Raw genomic sequence first — 20,287 nt, 5'->3', positions numbered from 1 at the left:
ATCTCACAGAACACAGGTCCAGGCCCCTCATTCTTGAGGGGTGAGAAGCCCCAGTAGGCAGCCTGGACCCACACCCCCACCCTGTGAACACACTAAGGGGCCTTGTCAGTGCCCCTCACTCCCCCCCCAGGCCCCTAGCCCTGCCAGTGCCCTTTGTCCCCCACCCACAGCTCCCTGACCCTGGAGCCTGGCTTTCCCTCCCCCATGGGTGGCACAGCTGGAGTAGAGCCCATCAGGGGGTGGCTGCAGGTTGCCCAGGACTCCCCTCCTAGCTGCCCTCTCCCTGGAGCCTTTGCAGCCCACCAGGTGGGACCCAACATGGTAGGACAGAGTAGGGCTGGGTGGGGAAGCTCCTTGCAGCTACAAGTTCTGTGCTGCCCCTGCGACATGCCCCCTGCTCACCTTGGAACACTGAGGGGCACAACCCCGCGGTGCTGCCCCCACTGCTGCTGGGTAGGCAGGGGGTGACTTGCCAGGGTGGTGTGGGGCTCGCAGCACCTAAGGAGCTTCCTCGCCCAGGCCCAGTTTGCCCTGGTATGCTGGGTCCCACCCACTGGGCTATGGAGGCCCCGGGGGAGGGCAGTAGGACAGGGAGCCTGAGCCCACAGCGGGCAGCCTGCTCCCACCCTTCCCACCCTGCAAACAGATCTGGGGGGGTCACAGATTCCCTCTATTTCCCCCCAAGAGTGCACACAGTGGCAGGAAGCCAGCCCCACCCCTCCCACCCCCCAGACAAGCCACTCACAGTCCCATCCTGCTCCCCACTGGGGCCCTGCAGCTGCACATTCTGGCCCCAGGCCCTGAGCCCCACACACTGCTTGGCTGGGCAGCAGCCCCAGCTCCAACCCTGCCCAACTCCCTCCCTCCCTCCCTATGGGGGCCTCAATCCTCCCCACTGCCCCGAAAGACTTACTTGCAGGAGCTGCTTTCCAGGCTGCCTAGCTGCCTTGTCAATATTCATGTACATGGTACCTCCTGCCTGGACACCCTCCTCCTGCTTCCCTGAGCCCCTTGCAGCCTGGAACTCTGCCAACCTGCAGAGAGCTCTTGGCAAACATGTAAAATCCATATGTTTCTCTGTTAAAATTAGAAATCCAGGTTTTTCTCGGGTAAAGGGGGATATCTGTGTTTTCCCTCTTTTATAGATTCATAGATTCATAGAAGTAGGGTTGGAAGGGACTTAAGTAGGTCATCAAGTCTGACCCCCTGCCCTGGGCAGGAGAGAATACCAGGCTCATATGACCCCAGCTAGGTAATTGCCAAGCATCCTCTTAAAGACCCCCAAGGTAGGAGCCAGCACCACTTCCCTTGGAAGTTGGTTCCAGATCCTAGCTACCCTGACTGTGATATAGTGTCTTCTAATGTGCAGCCTGAACCTACTCTCAAACAACTTATGGCCATTATTTCTTGTTATTCCAGGAAATGCACAGGTGAATAGGGTCTCTCCCATTCCCCGCTGGTCCCCCCTGGTAAGTTTGCAGATGACCACTAGGTCCCCTCTCAGCCTTTTCTTGTGAAGGCTGAGCAGGTTCAGGTCCCGTAGCCTCTCCTTGTAGGGTCTGCCCTACTGTCTTCAGATCCTCAGAGTGGCCCTCCTCTGGACCCTCTCAATGCTGGTCACATCTCTCCTAAAGTGTGGTGCCCAGAACTGGACACAGTACTCCAGCTGTGGCCTTACCAGTGTTGCATAGAGGGGGAGGATCACCTCCTTGGCCCTGCTTGTGATGTATCTGTGGATGCATGACAAGGTGCGGTTGGCCTTACTGACTGCGTCCCCACACTGCCGGCCCACGTTCATTTTGGAATCAATAATGACACCAAGATCTCTTTCTGCCTCTGTGTTTTCAAGAAGGGAGTTCCCCAGCCTATATGTATGCTGCTGGTTCTTGCTGCCCAAGTGCAGTACCCTGTACTTGTTAGTATGGAATTCCATCCTATTATCATTCACCCACCCCTGTAACCTGTCCAGGTCCAGCTGTATCTTGTCCCTCCCTTCTAGTGTGCCCACCTCGCCCCAGATCTTAGTGTCGTCAGTGAATTTGAACAGGGTGCTTTTCACCACCTCATCCAAGTCGGTAATAAAGAGATTAAACAGTGCAGACCCAAGGACTGAACTTCGAGAATGGGGTGGGAGACAGTGTCAAAGGCCTTTCTGAAGTCCAGATAGACTCCATCCACCACGACCCCTACATCCAATGATTTTGTGACCTGCATCCAATGATCTTTTTCCAGGGTAACAGAACAATTGGATCCCTGGTAATAACTTTGTGGCTGGTTTCCATCATGCCTTAAATTGAACATGGGGCCAGGTATCAGCTGATTAGGGTTCCCAGATCTGAGGATGTATCGGTGTCTCTAACTCCAATGTGCTTCTGAGAGTAGGAACACTAATCAGTTGTTGCTCGCAGCCTCTGGGGCACATTAGAGGTAGGGGTGCACCCCTGAGGCTGGAAGTGGCAGTCAGCTGATCTGTGCTCCCAACCTTGGCTCCAATGTGTCCCAGAGCCTGGGAGGAGCAGCTGATAGGGGCTTCTAGCCCCTGTCATGCATCAGAGTCTAGGTATCCAGAGCAACTTGGAGACTGCGAGCAGCAGTCAGCTGAGTGGCTTGTTACTTGCCAGTGCAGGGGTGTGTAGCATTATGATTCCAAGCTCCCTCTGCACTGGCATTATAGCAGGTTTGGGATCCAATCCCCAGTCCCACAATTGCACCTTTTGTCATGCACATGTAGCATGCCAGAAGGCCTGATTGTTGGGATGGCACATCATTTTCCATTGTGCCTTTAAATGAAGATCTCCCAGGGGCCTTAGCTATAGACAGCTGAAATAAGAAAACTGATGCAAAAATCTGCCCCAAATCCAAACAGCTATGGCACTAATTACGCATAGTATTTGAACTAGATGAATATACCAGCAAGGCAGCTCTTCTGCCGCTACGGAATGGCTTTCCTATACCTTCTGTTTATAGGTATGGGTGGTCCTTCTGTAAAACCCATGAAGTACTCTGAAGAATGACCAATTTATGTTGGCTTTGTATGAAACCCCAGGAAGAAACATACTGGCAAAATGGCAGTATGAGTGACACACAAAAGTTGATCAGGATCAACTATGAAACTGCACAAGTCCTGTAGCCCCACAGTGGAGAGCAGTGAGAAGAGGATGCATATACAGGGGCAGATCTGGTGGGGGAGGTGCAGCAGTACAGTTGAAACCCTCTTGGATTCTTGTTCTATCCAAATTTTAAAACCAACTGCCTGGTAGTGACAGCAGCGTTTCTATTCAGGTTGCTGTGAAGGAGTCACTTGACTACAAGACTGATTATAATCTACCTGATTCCTGCTAATGTTGCTGCACTCCACAGGTGTTAATGACCCTCTATCCTTTTCAATGGCCCTGATGCTCCACTTTTCAAACTATCCTTTCTTCTGCAATTTTACTGTGTTAGCCATTCCTGGTAACATCTCTCTTCTATTTCACAGCCCTGCAGACTGCTTTTTAGCTCTAGCTTAAACTGAGTTATAGTAATATTAATTCAAGTATAGAAATGACTGTCAATGAAGTATTGGAGGTACTGTCAAAATGCTCAAGAAGGCTAGATTTTGTTTTACAAATCTGAGTAAGAGACATACATCTAACTATAATGACTACAGGACTAATGAAAAAAATACGTTTGTTATTCTTGCCCAGTTTGTTGTGTTTTTAACTGTATATACAATTTAACAAATTAATACACATTTCAAGAAATTAATATTTGTTTTTTTCTTTAAGCTTAAACTGAATACTATAGCACTAGACTCCATAATAGTAAAGCTTCCAGTTTCTGTTTAACTGGAGACATGTATTGATATATGTGATGATGCACCACACTATTTGTACTTCCTTTTTCAAAATCCTAGATCCGTCCATGTGTATACATCCCAGTGGTTGCCATGTGGTAAGGAGAGGTTTATATGGAACCTTAACTTAGGGAAAGTTTTTTTTCTTAAGCCAGTTGTCATGCAAGTTAAAGACAGAGTCAGGACTACTCTGCTCCAGTTCTGCTGGCCTACATTGATCAGGGCTCAAAGGAAATGCATGGACAAAACTGGTAACTCGTTCTTCCAAGCAATATGCTCCAATAACAAATCCAAACAAATGTTACTGTATGAGAGCATTAATGGAGATTTCTTACCTGCAGTTCTGAGGAGGTTTCTCTCTCCTCCTCAACTTGCTAGTTTCCCATGCTTTAAGTCGTTTTTGATTCTGGGTCTAGTCTTACTGCAGTATTCCCTGCATATCACTATTCCCAGCATGTATGCAGCCTCAGAATTGACCCTTGCTGCGTCCCTCACTGGTCCACAAGCTCCCTCCTCCTTCTGCATTGCTTCACTCTGCTCTCTGCTATTCAATGTGATGTGCATATCTGACTCCTTCCCTTCTGCTCCCCTTAAATCCCTTGTCTCCATTCCATATTCTGCCCTTTCCTCCAGCTGCTAGCAGAGATGGACAAAGTTTTGTCCCTAAGTGAGAACTACAGGATTTATGCTCCCCATATCTTCTGTTAAGCTGGGAATTTCTGTGGAGAAAAAACAGACTGCAGAGAGAATTCCCGCTCTCTTCTCCACCTGGGGATCTGTTCCTATATCATGGCTGAGAGGAATGTCTTTAATACGCAATTATAATAAACCCTAACTGTATCTTTTAACCTCTTCTATGTTTGAATAATTCAAAAACACTTCTAGACATTTCACCTTTATTTTATTTTTATGGCAAGGTGGTTTTATAGAATTCCTGACATAGAGCTTATGTGGAGTGAACTATAGTTTCCAGCCTTCGGTTACTACTACATTCAAGGTAAAAACCATAGTGAAAATCTCACCTTACCTGACTAAAACCGGCAGCATATAGGATGTCAGCCAGAAATCTTTTTCAGCTTTGCTCAGGTTTTTTATGGCTGCTTCCAAAGGTACCAAAACAGTGACATTAGTTCCTGCTGGTATACTGAAGGCAGACTTCTGTTGTCCAAAGCAAGAAGATGAATAAAGAAAAAAAAAATCAGTGCTGCATCTACAGAACAGTAGAAACATCTAGAACTATATCCTTGATCTTACAGAATATTTTCAGTTTACTCTGCAGGAATAACACATAAATACAAATAAGTTCTTGTGGTGCTCTGGACGTAAGGTGTGATGGAAGTCAACAAGTGCCATGGGAAGAGTCTCCAAAGCACCCAATTCTTAACTGGCTGAATGATGAATTCCACAAAATCTGCAACTTCCAGAAGCAAGCTCCAGAACAGATGTTGTTAAAGGAAAACATTCTTCATACTTTTATATTTTTTCTAGTCTTTTTCCTCAAAAACTACTCCAAGAATTTATCAGAAGCACACACACTTGAATCAGTAAGTCCTCTCCACACCTCTGAGGACAGATTTAGATTAAAGATCAAATTCAGGGCCAATAAAAATAAGATGTTACAAAAGGGAAGTATTGTGTCTGTTTGAGAAAGATTAAATTTGGCCCTATATTTTGGACAACCTTTTCTGTGACTAACTCCTTTCTATGCAGTGCTTATCCAGTTACCCCAATTGAAACAGGAAGCCCATAATATGAGTAAATAAAAGATAAAAGCTACCTGAGTTTTTAAGTTAAGTCTTAAGAATAGTAGCTATAAATTTAATCCTATTATTTCCCTATCTGCTTCTCAAATGCACATTAGATTTGGCTATTTTACAGATGCTACCAGGTAATGAAGATACATCAGTTAATGAAGATGAAGGATAAGTATGCTGTGGTTTCAGATTTATCCGGCCTAGGAGTGTCTACACGTGGGTATTTAATGCAGATTAGCTCAATTTAAGGTACATTAGAGGTGTGTGTCTACATATGCTTGTCCTTAATGCGCCTTAAAATGGTGAATTTAGGCTAATGCTGCCTAAATTTGATACCCGCATAAACAAAGTATCAAATTTAAATAGGATTAGTTAAAGCACATTAATGCACATGTAGACTCATTAATGCACATTAACTCAAGGACTTTATTCTGGGTCTGCCCAGCCACTAGGTGGCCATCCAGAACCCAGCCCCAGGGCTTCTGGCTGGCTGCTTCCTCTCCTCCATGCTTGGGCTGCTCTCTGGCAGCCCCTAGCTGCAGGTTATAAAAGACTCTAGCCAGTTTTTGCCTTGGGGCACACAGCACAGGGAGTTGTGTCCACAGTACAGGCAGCTGCCTGCAGCAGCCCACCAAGCCCCGTGTGCCTTCCTGGACAGAACCCAGGCAGCCTCTGCCCATCCTATCCCCTAGCTGGAGCTACTCCTTGGCTGCAGGTGAGTGTTGCAAAAGGCTGCAGACTACTGCATCCCTTGCCCAGCCCTGAGATTTCCCCCAGGGCTGCTGGCCATGCACGCTATGGAAGCAGGGTTGGCCTGGCCTGCTCCCTGCTGCTCCTCACCCCCAACTCTCTCTCCTTGCCGGCACTCTGGTGAAGCACCTCTGCCATGTGGCTCCCTGTCCCTGGCCATGTGCCTGTCCTGGGAGCTGCTGGCAACCCTCCAGGGCCAGCATTGCAGGGACAGCCACGCAAGGGCCCAAAAGTTGGTGCAGGGACTAAGTTGAACACCTCTCTCCATCCAGTGCCTCTGCCCACATGCCCATGCCCATCCCAAGTCCCTGGGCCCCAGCTGGACCCGTGAGGAGGTGTGTGACCGCATGGTATTCTGGGGTGGGGCCGACACCCAGAGGCAGTTTGCATGGGGCACACATTCAAATGTCCACTTTTATGACATGATTTTGGCTGGAATGAGTGCATGAGGCCACTCTTGGATGGCACAGCAGTGCCGCATGAAGGCCAAGGCCTTGTGGGAACGGTGCGTGGCTGTGACTGACTTCAAACATTGGTCTAGTCATGACCATAAGGCCATGACCTTCATGCAGGAGCAGACCTGCATTTTGGCACCCTGGGAGACAGGCTGCACTGCTGTGAGTGCCACCAGAAAGGGTTAGCCTGGCCTTGCCCATACCCCATCCTGAGCCCTCCAGTGATATATAACTGGAAGAGGGGGCCTCAGGCCTTACGTGCCCCACCCCATGCACCTCCCCAGCTCATGCACACACTGGCAGCTCAGGGTCCTAAACCAGGAGTGCAGGTGTGCCTGGGCACCAGCAGAATCATCAGCAGAGCACAGTGGCTCAGGGAACCCTCTGCCTGCACAAACAGCTCATCGCACACTGCCCAGGGCACATGTAGCAGGGGCATGCTCAGGGCACAGCAGTGGCATGATAGGGGGTCAGCCCTGGGGTGCCTCCCTGAGAGGCCCCCTGTGGGTAGGACAACCCCTCACTCCAGGTGTCTGAGAGCCCCAAACTCCCTGAATCTGGGTATTGTGGGCTGAACAGCAGTGTGGCAGAGCAGTTGGCCTGCAGGGGGAGGAAGTCTGGAGCTGTGGCAGCAGGTGCTGCCAGCAGCCTGGCTTGACCCACCTTGGGAAGGAGGCAGGGGAGGCAGGCTGCCTGCAGCCAGCACCCAGAGGCCCACTGACCCCAGGGGAGGCTTGAATGGCAGCTTCCTGGGCCCAGGTGTGCCCAGCTGAACTATCATGGTCCCTCAGCACCCAAGCACAGCTGATCCCCAATCTGAGGCCAGGCAATGCAGGGCCCCTGGGGCGGAGCATCTTATCTCTGTAATGTTTCAAAGTCTCAGAAAAGGCTTCTGTCCCTTGCCTCTGCAAAGCCAACATTTGGATGCAAGGGAGAGGCTGCAGGGCCCTGCAGGTGTGCCATGTCAGGGTTCTGCCACCTGCTGCTGGAGCTGGCCAGATTTGCTGGCTGCATCAGCACTGCACCAGGGACTGGACCCTCCTGTTTCAGTGACTGCTGGTGGTGGTGAACTGGGCAGTGTGGGAGGAGGCATGGAAGCCGGTGTGGGAAGCACGGGAGCTTGCCTGGTAGGAGGGACACATTGCCTGGAAGACTGCCTGGAAGGAAGCACAGGATTAGGCATAGTGGGCACACTGGACCTGGCTGGAGGCCATGGAGCTGCTCCAGCACATGGAACTGCTCCAGCAGCGACTGGCCAACTGCCTCAAAGCAGGCCCTCTCATGAGCCTTGAAGGAGGCTCTGCTGCCTTCCATCCGCAAGAGCCTGACATCTGCCACAGCCCCTGGACTCGTGGGGGAACTGTCCATGGCCAGGATGCTGGCCACTTGGTGCCAGGCTCTGTGCCCTGTGCACCCCCACTGTACAGCCCCCCACTCTGGGACTCAGAGACTCTGGCACTTGTACATAGTTTTCTGTTTGAGAGGAGGGTTTTTTTTATTGTTGGTGGGTGGGGAGGGTGATGGAGGGGCTCTGCATGTTGGGAAGAGAGGGTGCAGGGGTTCTGTTAGTTGAGGGGGGAGGTCGGGAGATGAGGGTGGGGCTTGTACGAGGAATAAAGGTTTTTCATTACAAACATGTACATGTGCTGGAGTGGTGCTGAGGAGGTGGGCTGGGGTAGGGGATGTGTGGGTGGTGGGGCAGGCAGGTGTAGGCCAGGATGGCTAGGTGCACTTCCATGTCCTGGTGCTCCAGGTGGGGCCAGAGATGGCACAGCAGATCTTCAAAGGTGGCCCATGTCATTTAGAATGTGTTGACCCACTGGTTGTCATCCCATTCCTGCAGCACAATGTGCTACCACCAGTCCCGGCTGGTACTGGGCCCAGCGGCAGCAGAGCTGGTGGGACAGGAGGGTAACAGTGGTCCTGGCAGGGGTGTTCTGGAGCCTGTGGTCACCAGAGCTGGTGGGAGCAGCTGCGTGTTGGCAGGGGCCCCACAGGCAATATCGAGCAGTTGTCCAGCAGGCGGCCAGAGTGGGTGGGGGAGTCAGGAGGTGCACAGTGGCTGAGCACCAGGCGCATGGAATGGCAGCAGGTAAGCAGGACAGTTGTGGCACCTTTGAGGACTGGGGGAGTCTGTCCCTGGGTGTCTCTGCCATGCTGCTGCTCTGACACAGGAAGCATCATCCCAGAGGCCACAGTGTGGAGAGTGTGCTTTTAAGATGGCTGCCAAGTGCTGGCAGCCATGTATCCAGAGGCTGGAGCTCCCCATGGTGCCATAGTATTACATGGCAGATCTGGACTGACCTGGCACTAAAGTTAGTTCCAAATCCTACCACATGTAGACACCTGCCAAAACCTGCTTAATGTGAATTAATTTAATGTGCATTAAATTTAAGCCTTATTAAAATCACGTGTAGACACGGTCCCCTGAGAAGCAACATCCCTGAAACATGCTACTCCAGCCCCTGGGTCTGCAGTCACTGTCTCCACATCCAGAAGTATGTCTTGCTGCATATGGTTTACCATTTTTCACACCAGTCAAATGTATTTAATAAAATCAGGCTGAGAACATAAGGGGATAATGCACAGTCTTTATTGACCGTGGATTTTGTGCTGCTCAAAGGCATTGTTGAATGCAATATTGCCATACAGAACAATCTATAAAATGGTACTGAAACTCTTTTAAAATGTCATTTCAATTTTCAGTAATTTTAAAGTCCAAGCATTTCCAGAGTGAAAAGCTTTAATGCCACCTTTCTTTCTGGTCTGTGATCTACATATTAACAATACTCTTGTTTATTTATTTTTATTTTTTAAAAATAAAATACATAAAGGGAATTTGACTCATTTAACATCAGGCCTCTGTTTATTTGTTTGGGTTTTTTTTGTTTCTTTGGGGGGGGGTTTGGGGCAGTTTATGCTTTACCAAACCTATTCATGAATGCTTTAGGCAACGTTTTTTTACCTGAATCCATTCATAGAAGCCTGCAAAGTGGGAATTCCTGGCCAGCTCCTTTCAAAAGACAAAACAAACAGAGATAACAGCAAGCATCAAGCTTGTAGGGGTTGGAGAATGCAGGTAGAAGGAAATGTGGTCCTGTGGGCTCCATATATATTATATAAATCCACTACAAACATAGCCAATTTAACTGATTCAAATGCTTTTCTCCTGCACGTGCCAAACTCGCAAGGGGTCTGCATCAATTTAGAGGGTACATTCCAACACCTAGATCCAAACTTAATTTTCTTTTTAAATATTTAAGGTTTGCCCAGTTACTTCAATTTCAGACTTAAGAGGACTTGTTCCTTAACGACCTGTGTGTTTACTTTGTACAGATTGTAACAGGAGGTTCTTTAATGTCCAAGTCAGATCCCAAAATCCAGAATGGGCCCTTCTGTAATTAACAAGGGACATTTACAAACTACAGAACTACAGATGTACCTTAAGCAGATTAAAATCAGTGACAAAAGTTTACATTATAGATTGGCTTAGATCAAAGATATAACTGGCCAGGACTATACCCTGGATAGTCCTCCCTCCTCCTTCATCCTCTGCTTTCTGGTTCTGGTGGCTCTGACAATGTGTAGTGTGCAGGAGGAGCAGCTGAAGTTTGCTGCTCTTGTGGGTAAATGTCACCTCGTTGTCTTGCCATAGATACCCAGGTCAGGTGGGCAAAAAAACCTCCCAGTTTCAGCAGCAAAAAAAATGGAGTGACATCTCCACCACAGCAGCTAACTCCAGTGACACTCGACAAACCTACAACTCCAAGACTGCTCTGCACTGACTGACATAAGCTCCTGTACCATTGTTGCTTGCCGCAGGGGCTGAAACAGGGAAGTGAAGGTGGAGTGGGGGACAGGTGGACCAGGCACCCCATGTCTATTCTGGCACCTCCACCCCTTATGCAGTACCTAGGATCCTCCACCCCTGTGCAGTCCTGTTTGCCCACTCTTGCTTATGTTACTGGCTTAGATACTGCTACTCTATCCTTGAGCCTGGAGAAAGCACCCAGGCAGACTATGATAAGAATGGTGAGATCAGTCAATCAAGAGCAGAAAGCAGGGCAAGGATACCTATGAGGCCACAAATTCTTAGCCCCACCTTGTAAGAGAGAAGAATAGTCTGTTCTCTGTGCAACTTGCCACTTGAATAAAGCAGTTTCTCTTTTAAAACTGACATCTGACTTTTTGCTTTGCATAAGGTCCTCATAACATACACTAAATTTTGTCCAATATGCCTTCTTGTTACATACCTTAGTGGAACTGGGAACTGAACTAGTTTAATGGAAAGATAAAAGATGATCACTTTTTGTGTTCTATAATAAACAACGTTCTGCAGTAAAACAGGGTATTTACTCAAACAAATTCAGTACAGAAGGGGTTGAACCATTTTCCCCTTCCCCTTTTATCTTATTCATAAAATACTTATCACAAACAAATATATGGCTTCAGAAGTGTGGAATGCCATGTTAAACTAAGATGTGCCTGACTATAACTTATCGAACAAGATGGAATACTGAGTATTCAAATCCTCAGATATGCACATCTGTAGAAGTTAGCATGAGCTACTGCTACAATTGCCTTCTTGCCTTTGAATTATGTTGAGTTCCTACTTACCTTTAGTACATCTCCATAACATATAATCCCATCTCCCATATATCCCTGAGAGCAAGAACAGGACCTCTCTCCTCCTCCAAGAGGTTTACATATAGCCTGTGAAGATCAAAGCATGAAGAATTTTCTTTAATCAACAGACACAGCATGACTGCATGCTACTTATCCAGGAAGCCTCTGGCAACCCCAGAAATTAAACTCAAGTTTCCCAACCCCTAAATCAGGGCTTTAACCACATAACCATCCTTCCACTAATGAGTCTGCTGTTGAAGTTATGCCTGGTAGTTGTATACTATGGTTGTTCCCAATGTGTTTAATAGATTTAGAGTAGGCAGAAATCCAGCAGGGTGGTACAATTGCATCCCTTGAATTCCTCTTCCACTCTTGCCTTGGGCCCAATCCTGCTAGAGCCAAGCTGTCTGAACATTTTTCCTGACAGGTAAGCAGCCAAAAGTAACTGCTGAGAAAATTTAGAGACCAGTCTGAGCTGAGCTGCCCAATCCCTCTTCTCAAGCCAGGCAGGCAGCCAGCAGCACCTGCTATGCCCTGCCAGCCCTAAGGGCAAAGGCCTGATCCTGAGTACATCCCCTCTTTTCCAAATCTTGGATCTCTTGGTGGGTTATACAAACACTTGTCTAAATGGGAATGATCCTGCCTTAAGCATGGGACTGGTCTAAACGACCTCTGAAGTGTAAACATACAGTGAATGAGAAGAACAACACACTTAAATCATGAAAAAATATGCAACCCACAGACCCTTTGTCTGTCTCTCACCAAGTAATTCATAACTAGCTGCTCCCTGAGGGACCATTTTCCAAATCTCAATTTCCTTGGTCTGCTGGGACCAGGGCTGTCCCTAAGTGGGGGCAAATCAAGGCGACCGCCCCAGGCCCTGTACTTTGGGGGGCCCCGTAGAGCCAGGCTGAGCAGTGACAGCCTGGAGCTGGGCGGAGCGGTGGCTCCACGTCCAGCTGCTCACTACCCCCCGCTCCCCCCCCCACTGCCAATGGCGGTGGCAGCTTCTTTGTGTCCAGCATCGGAGTAGGGGTGGGGCCTTGCATGGGCTGATTTGCCCCTGGCCCCACACCCTGCTCGGGTCACCTCTGCCTGGGACCCTCTCTAAATTATAACTTCTATCACTACATTAATGTCCTTTCAAGCTCTACTTTTCTAGGTATCTAAGGCTAGGAACAGACATTGCATTTGTTCTTAGACAAGTTGTGCCATGGAAGCAAAATACCCTGAGATTGTACAAACACCACTCTTGTGGTAGAGGCGATATCGTTTATTAGACCAACTAAATAGTAGCAAAAAAAATTCTTCCTTTGTGAGCTTTCAGGTCGAAACAGCTTTTGTCAGGCAGAGGAGAATTCAAAGATTGTAAAAGTTCTCCCAGGTAGAAAAGAAACTTCATTTTTCACAGAGGAGGTAGAGGGGGAAGTTTTTTTCCCTTTGGGTTGCTCAGAGTCTTTTTGTGAGAGAGTTGCTCTGTGATATGTAGATTGAGCAGGCTTTTTCCCTGAAGGGGTCAGATGTCAGACAGCAGGTAAAAATGTATTGCCTCTACCACAAGAGTTTTGTTTGTTTCCGTTTCTTAGACCAACACAGCTACAACATATATCCCTGGGATTGTATAAACATACACTGCCCTTTTAATCAGAGTTTAATAATTGCCTGAATGCGCTGCCACTTTTTGACCATTGCTTCCATGATGCAGTCCTGAAATAACTGTATAGATGCACTTTGCAATATCTTGATGTGGCACAGTGAGGGGAAATAAGGGGGAAGAAACTCCCTGCTCACCCTCTCTTGCTCCCTGCCACTCCCCATAGCATGAAGACCAGCAGCCAGCAGGGAACAAGCAGCATAGCCCACAGCCCTGAGAAACTGTATGATATGAATGAGACTCACCTAGTATGTTGGATTACAGGCAGCCAGAAGGCAAGTATGCTGAATGGCAGCCTGGGGAATCAGTGTAATGGGGTGAAGAGAATACGAATCTCAGAAGGGGGTGAAGAGGATAAGAAAACTCTAGATGCTGCAGACCCAAAGGCAGGGCAAGAGGAGCATGTGGCTCCTAGATTTTCTGTTGTTATTTCTTTACCTTGCTGAATTTGTATCAGTTGTCCACCCAGTGCTTGTGGCGGGAGTGTAAGGGATGGAGGAGCTCCCACCCTGCATTGCTCTGCTACGGTGATGCAGAGCTGTTTGCTCATTGATAGTGACAATAAAAAAAAAAAAGTGTTTTTCTTCAATTGAGAAAACACCTGACTTGGACGCCGAGTGAACTTAGACTGTAATCTCAACCATTCCTCTTAAAGGGGATGGTGCCTCGACCAGCTACCAAACTGTTTTGGTAGTAATATATTGAAAAGTGAATCGCCTCCTTCTATATTAATACATTTTAACAACAAGTCATGGCAGATGAGAAAACACAGGTGGGGATCATTTCTGGGTCAAGCCGGGTCAGAGGAACCTTTAGCTTGCACCAGCCCCTGAACCACTCACACCTGGAATAACTTGTTAGTATTTCTTATCCTGTGAACCATTTTTTCTGGATTTATATCAGGACAATGGACATGGGCATTTGAACAATTTTACTAGAATTGTTTATCCTGAGACAAATACAATGGCTGTTTATTGCCTACGTTATAGATTTTCACTCTAGATAAAAGAGCAAGGGAAAGCTGCCACACAACCTACCCCTACATCACCTTGTGAAATGTGGGAACATTAATAAACTGGATAAACAAAAAGCCATAACAACTTTAGGTTTGGCTACATGCAAATATGATTAAGTTACATTGTGTAATGAAGAAAGAGACAATGATCCTCAGTCAGTGTCAAGTGACACAGCTCCATTAAAGATAACCTGAAACACATCTGCTAAGGTCCTTAGGCATTGCTCTTTCCAATCAAATATTTTGGAGATTTCTCTAGCTACTCACCAAATGACTGCAGCCACCATTATCCAGCAGACAAGGGTCAATAGGATCACAGTTATACCCATCACCAAAATAGCCCCTCTTGCAGATACAGTTGCTCTGAAAATAGGAGACAAGAGACACAGAAAGATGGGAATTTCAACTTTACAGATCTATCAGAGTTACCTTCCATTCCTGTGAGTCTGTGGTAAAGTCTCATTTTAAGACAATTTTTAAGATAATTTTCTTTTCAGTGATTCTTTACTAAAATGTTTCTATCTACTAAGGTCTGTGCTCCTAAAGTGTGGCTCATAACTACGTGACTGCTCACATTACTTTGTTATTGAAGAGACACTCAGGAATACTAATTTGCTGACTTTCTTTTTTAATTAAGGGATTTTAACATGCGCTTTGTAAACAGATGAGGAAAACAGGTCAAATTCTGTACCCACATTCCTTGAAGAAGGCTGTAGATATAGAAAGTGTCCAAATGGAACTGACAGACAGTAAATTTAACAGTTGGGGCTATTTGATGTATTGATTTTCTATTTCAACACTCCCCAGACCTGCTCTCAAATACAAGCTGCTGGAAGCCAGAAGATTCCCACAAAAGGTCAAACCAAAAGCTCATGAAGCCCTGCTCCTGACAGTGGCCCATGCCCAGTTATTGTAATAAACCATAGTTTATGATGCATTTGGTCAGACACTGCAATGAATAGGAAAGGTTGGCAAAAGGGGTACGTATGGAGAGTATTTTAAACCATAGCTATTTAATATAGAGAGAATTCTACTGAACCTCAGCATACAAGGATATGCTTTTCTGATTAAACAGAAGCCACTTTATTTTATAAATATAAATCAAGGGGGCCTTATATACCTGGACAATAAGAATTGTTTTTCCAAGAAATTTCAGACTGCTACAGACCAGCTTAGAATGTACTAGATAATCCTGAATATACCTGTCCAGGCCCAACATAAATGCAGTCTGCGTTGACATGACAGCCCCCTCTTGTTTCCAGCTCACAGTTGTTTATTGCCACACAGGCTTTTCCATCCCCAGTCCAGCCCTTGTTACACTGACAGGTAGCAGTACCAGGGCCTGTACTAGTACACAGGGCCTATGTGGAAGGCAAAAGAAAGACATTTAACAAAAAAAAATAAAGCAAATAGTACAACTGAATAAGGAAAACTTATTTTGAAGCAGCCTGACAAAATGGATGATGTACATTTGCAACAGTGCCTCCTCCCCCAACCTTTTGTGGTATTAGGGCGTTTCTACTTCTGGCCTCTTGTAGACCCTAGGGAACACAGGTCATTCAAACCTATACAAAGTTTAGATCAAGGCATGCATGAAGACAGAGGTCTGAATTAATCATCTCTATATAATATAGATCTGACATAAAAATTAGAATGGATTCTGAGACCTGATTCTGCTTTGTTCCAAAATCGGGAGTCAGAGGCATCTTTTGCACTAGAGGTGTCAAGCACCTGATCAATGGATCTGACCTATGGAGGTGGGTACATCTGGCCATAGTGCTTTTGATCACTGCTGTCAGCAATGAGGAGATAATGCCACCACAACTCACACAAGCAGCTAAGGAATTAATGGCACGGTTGCTCAACATCGATCATTGTGGCTTCCAGAGCTGCTGTTTTGTTGCAACCAGAACCTAGGGGGTAAATGCCACCAATGAATTTAATATTTTCAATTGTTGCTGGCAACTAAAATCAGCAATGGTGAGGGGGATTGAGTGGCAGTATTATTAGTAATGTGACTAGTGCCTGAACCAACATAGTGGCTCTGGCAGGCATGGATTGAGTGCAGTGGCATAAAGTCCTTGGCTGCTGGTGCTAACCCAATGGCTATGGCACCCACAGTGAGAAGACCTGTGGGCTGGACTGGAAGTGGGTCAGCTGGCTTGCAAGAAGCTTCACCATTCAAATCTATCCCACCAACTCATTGTGTTTGATACCCCTTCTTTATACACAAGTAGTACAGAATTTAACAACAGGAATGAAGCCACTAGCTTTCTACAGAAAGTTGTTGGAAAAGCATATAAAATGTAATAGAGAGTGATACCATCTGTGTAAGTGTTCTGAGCCACCCTAAAGAATTGTATGCCAGGGGCATGATTCTCTCTTGAACTCAGTGGGTGCATCCACACATGCAAGCATGTGCGCTTGCAGTAGCTCAAATAGAAGTAGTGCAAATTTGAGCCAGCGCTTTTTGCCTCAGTGCATGTGCACAGACATGCACTTTGGTGTGGGGCAAATTGTGCCACTTGGGGCAAAATAACCCTGCCAGGCTTCACCCAGATCTCCAGCCAGGGGGAGCTAGAGCTCAGGGCCAGCACTTGTGCTGGCCCCAACAGTATAAAAACATGTCCTGGCCAGCAGCTTAGGGCTACTTGCCCTCAGGAGTTTCTGGGGTCCCAGGAGCCAGTAGGGACCTCAGCTGGTGACTCCTCCATGGAGCTACCGCCACGAGAGTGTATGTGGCGAGTTTCATGGACACCCTGGTCTTCTGCCCCTTCTGTGGGCAGAGGGAGACCCTGGCACACATGACCCTTGAGTGCGCCAGGCTGCAGCCCCTCCACCTGCATCTCCATCTCCACCTCCAGAACCTTCTCCTGAGGTTCTGGTTGAATTTCACCCCCCAGCTGTTTTTTTTTGGTCACCCCATCCACGGCCCCACCAAATCAACCTCCTGGTCAGCCTCCTCCTGGCCCTAGCCAAGTGGGTCTGGTAAATGACCAGGAAGGAGACTCTGGCTGGGAAGGTGCCCAGAGACTGTGGGGCCGCTTTTCTTTTCACTCATCTGTGCATGTTTCTGAGCAGAGCACCAGTGGGCAACATCCACTGGCTCCTTGGATGCCTTTGAGGCCTGATGTGTGCTATTAGTATATGGGGACACTAACCCTTATGCCAAATGGACTGCTGAAGCAGCAACTCAAATTCACTTTTTAAAATATCCCAAAATCCACATTCTTCCACAAAAGGAGAGAAAGAAATGGACTGATCAGTTGGGCAATGTTTTATTGCTATATTTCCAATGTTAAAGCAGTTTGGAAGCCTACCAGTGTCTCTATCATCATAATAAAATAAATCCAAATTGGTATATGTTTTAATGTTTGCTTTTGGTTTCCTTATCACATGGTGGGTATGTGATGGGGGGATGTGGGGTTTGCAGGAGGGAGGTGGAAGGGGGGTGGGGAGATGTGGGTGGGTGGTTGTGGAGGGATGTGGGGGGATGTGGGTCAGTGTGTTGGTAGGCGTGGGGGGCCTGTGGGTACGGGGGGACTGTGTGTGGGGGGGGCTGCTTAGGAGGGGTGGGTCCCCTGGCCCTCACAGGTCAAAGCACCCCCACACAGCACATGAACTACTCCGCCAGCAGGGTCCCAGCCCCCCCTCCAGGAGCTACAGCACCCCTCCCCTGGCCCAGAGTCCCCTTCCAACCCCCCTCCACTGGTCTCCAATCCCCTACTTGCTCTCCTGCTTGTCTCCATCCCCCCTGCACATTACCCTACTCATCTCCAGTCTTGAGAGACAGGAGATGAGCAGGAGAATGAGCAGGACACTGGAGACCAGCACAGAAACAAGCAGGAGGCTGGAGATGAGCCCCTAGAGATGAGCTGAAGATGTTCCCTTGCTCATCTCCAGCCTCCTGCTCGTTTCCAGCCTCCTGCTCATTCCCCTGCTCACCTCCAGCCTGAGCAGCCTCCTGCTTGTTCTCCTGTTTGTCTCCAGTCCCCTGCTCATTCCCCTGCTCATCTCCAGCCTCAGAAGAATGAGCAAGGGGCTGGAAACAAGCAAGGGAATAAGCAGGAGGCTGGAGATGAGCAGGGGAATGTCTCCAGCTTGTCTCCAGGGGCTTGTCTCCAGCCCCCTGCTCATTCTCCTGCTCTGTCTCCAGTCCTTCCAAGGATGGAGATGAGCAAGAAAATGAGCAGGAGGCTGGAGATGATTCATGGATCCTCTTGCTCTGCTCCAGCCTCCTGATCGCTCCCCTGCTTAGCTCCTTCCCCCTCACCATTCCTCTGCCTGGCTCCAGCCTCCTGCACTTCCCACAGCTTACCAGTAGCAGCAGCAGTGGTCAGGGCTGCTTGGGACCTTCTGGCACAGCCCCCCCCCCCCACACACACGGTATGTGGCACCAGGGCTTGGCCCTGGCTGCCTGGCACTCACACTGCAGCTACCACATTGACTGGATGCGACTTGGCTCGGCAGGGCACCGCATGTTATCTAGCAGTTCGGGGGTGCTGCGGCTGTCACCTGGGACTTCACACCACTCAGCCCAAGTGGCCTGAAGCTGCAAGACAGTGTGCCATGCCCTCTGAAGCCAGGTTGCACCCACGCAATGCAGCACCATGGGTGCTGGGTGGCTGGGGCCGAGCCCCGCTGTCCCCACTGCCCCCTGCACAGGGGGGCTGTGCCACGAGGCCCTGAGTGAACCCAACCACTGCAGCTACTGCCGGTCAGTGCAGGGGGCTGTGGCTGGCTGGGAGAGCAAGTGGGGAGTGGGGGAATGAACAGGGAGTTGGGGGAATGGGGAGTGGACAGAATGAATGAGGGTGGGGGGAATGAACACGGAGTTGGGAAACGAATTGGGGGGCTGGGGCTCCCCATGGTCCCCTGCCCCCTTTCTCCAGACCTCCCAGGCCCTACTTACCTTCCATGAAGCCAGGTCCTGGTCCCTGCAGCCTGCACTGCTGCTTGCCTCGCATGGACAGGTAGCATGCTTCAGCACAGGGAAAGGGCCAGCCATAGAGAGGCTCTGGCTGGCTACCAGAGTGTCTGTATGGAGAACTGAGCCTCCTGTTTCCTCAGGGCATGGTCCGGGACTGTGCCCTGCCCCACTTTTTCCCCCAGGTTATTTTTTGCCCCCTGAATATCAATGTATCTAATTTTGCTAACAGCGTTTTGTTCTTGAATGTACTTCTTGCAGTGTCTCAAAGGGATTTGAGACACTGCAAGAGGCATGTGCGCACTTGTCTGGATGCGCCCAACAGGATTTTTTCCCCTAAGGGAAAGAAATATCTTTTCAGGGCTTTATAGACAGAAACACGTGCTTGATTGAAATCAAATATTAGAGGAAGCTTACCATTCTTATCAAGATCTGTCTTTCATTATTCCCCCTTTCTCTTTACAGGGTCTAGATGTATTGTCCACAATAAAGTTTATAAAATATAAGGATGTTTACTGTTGTGTGACACTTTTCTTCCTAAGGTATCAAAGTATTTTTACAAACTCTAATTCACTCTTCCTTCCCTTAACAATTGTGAGATAAGGTGTTATTAACCTTGTGATAAAGATGGGGAACTGGGACAAAAGCAGCTCAAATAACTTGGCCAAAGATCTAGGAACAGGCCTCCCAAGTTTTGGAGTCCCACTTTAATCAGCAGGCAGGGTCCTTTTTGTGTACTCTGTCCCACTTACATTTTCTGAGCAGCCTCCTTGTTCTGATTTTTTGCACAGATCAATGGGCTGGCAGGAAAATCCATTTCCTTCATAGCCATCCATGCAGATGCATCTTAAAAATAAGCACAAAGTGGTGTGATTTAAAGCAGAAAGCCACAGGTAGACTATTAACAGGGCCCCATTAAAACTCAGCAGAGAGTGTGAAAAGGAAGATTGTACTTCTTTATCACAATTAAGAATTTAGGTTGCTTAATTCTGAAATTCCTAGTGGATTAGATGGATACACTGCATATGCAATCCAATATTTAAAAATAAATGTGGACAACTGTAGAACTATAGTTAGGTCCAGGTGCCCCAAAGAAGACTGGACCCACCTTATGGTAGTTGATGTACAAAGTAAGAGTGAGGTTGTAGCCCTGATGATCCAGAAATTATGTGAGAGGCTGTTTTTGTTAGGGTGATATCTTTTACTGGACCAGCTATGTAGTTGGGATAAAGTCAGACAAGCTTTTGAATATAAGACAGTCTTCCTCAGGT

At 47.9% G+C, this 20,287-nt stretch overlaps 1 protein-coding gene across 1 annotated transcript in view; it reads right to left on the bottom strand.

Annotated features, from left to right (window-relative positions):
• The window catches only part of STAB1 (stabilin 1), a 217,488-nt gene that overhangs the window by 122,973 nt on the left and 74,228 nt on the right, over window positions 1–20,287 (bottom strand). Inside the window, exons 24-29 of the mRNA XM_090022768.1 lie at window positions 19,769–19,862; window positions 15,292–15,450; window positions 14,357–14,452; window positions 11,412–11,507; window positions 9,760–9,807; window positions 4,863–4,993 (exon numbers count right to left, since the gene is read on the bottom strand). Of these exons, the coding sequence (XP_089878894.1) occupies window positions 4,863–4,993; window positions 9,760–9,807; window positions 11,412–11,507; window positions 14,357–14,452; window positions 15,292–15,450; window positions 19,769–19,862 (624 nt within the window). The remainder of the gene's footprint in view (window positions 1–4,862; window positions 4,994–9,759; window positions 9,808–11,411; window positions 11,508–14,356; window positions 14,453–15,291; window positions 15,451–19,768; window positions 19,863–20,287) is intronic.

The sequence above is a fragment of the Crocodylus siamensis genome, chromosome 11 (genome assembly GCF_052110815.1).
Source record: "Crocodylus siamensis isolate JL-2025a chromosome 11, ASM5211081v1, whole genome shotgun sequence".
NCBI classification, from domain to species: domain Eukaryota; kingdom Metazoa; phylum Chordata; order Crocodylia; family Crocodylidae; genus Crocodylus; species Crocodylus siamensis.
The sequence above is the reverse complement of the archived record's forward strand: the minus strand, read 5'-3'. Positions and strand labels throughout refer to the sequence as shown.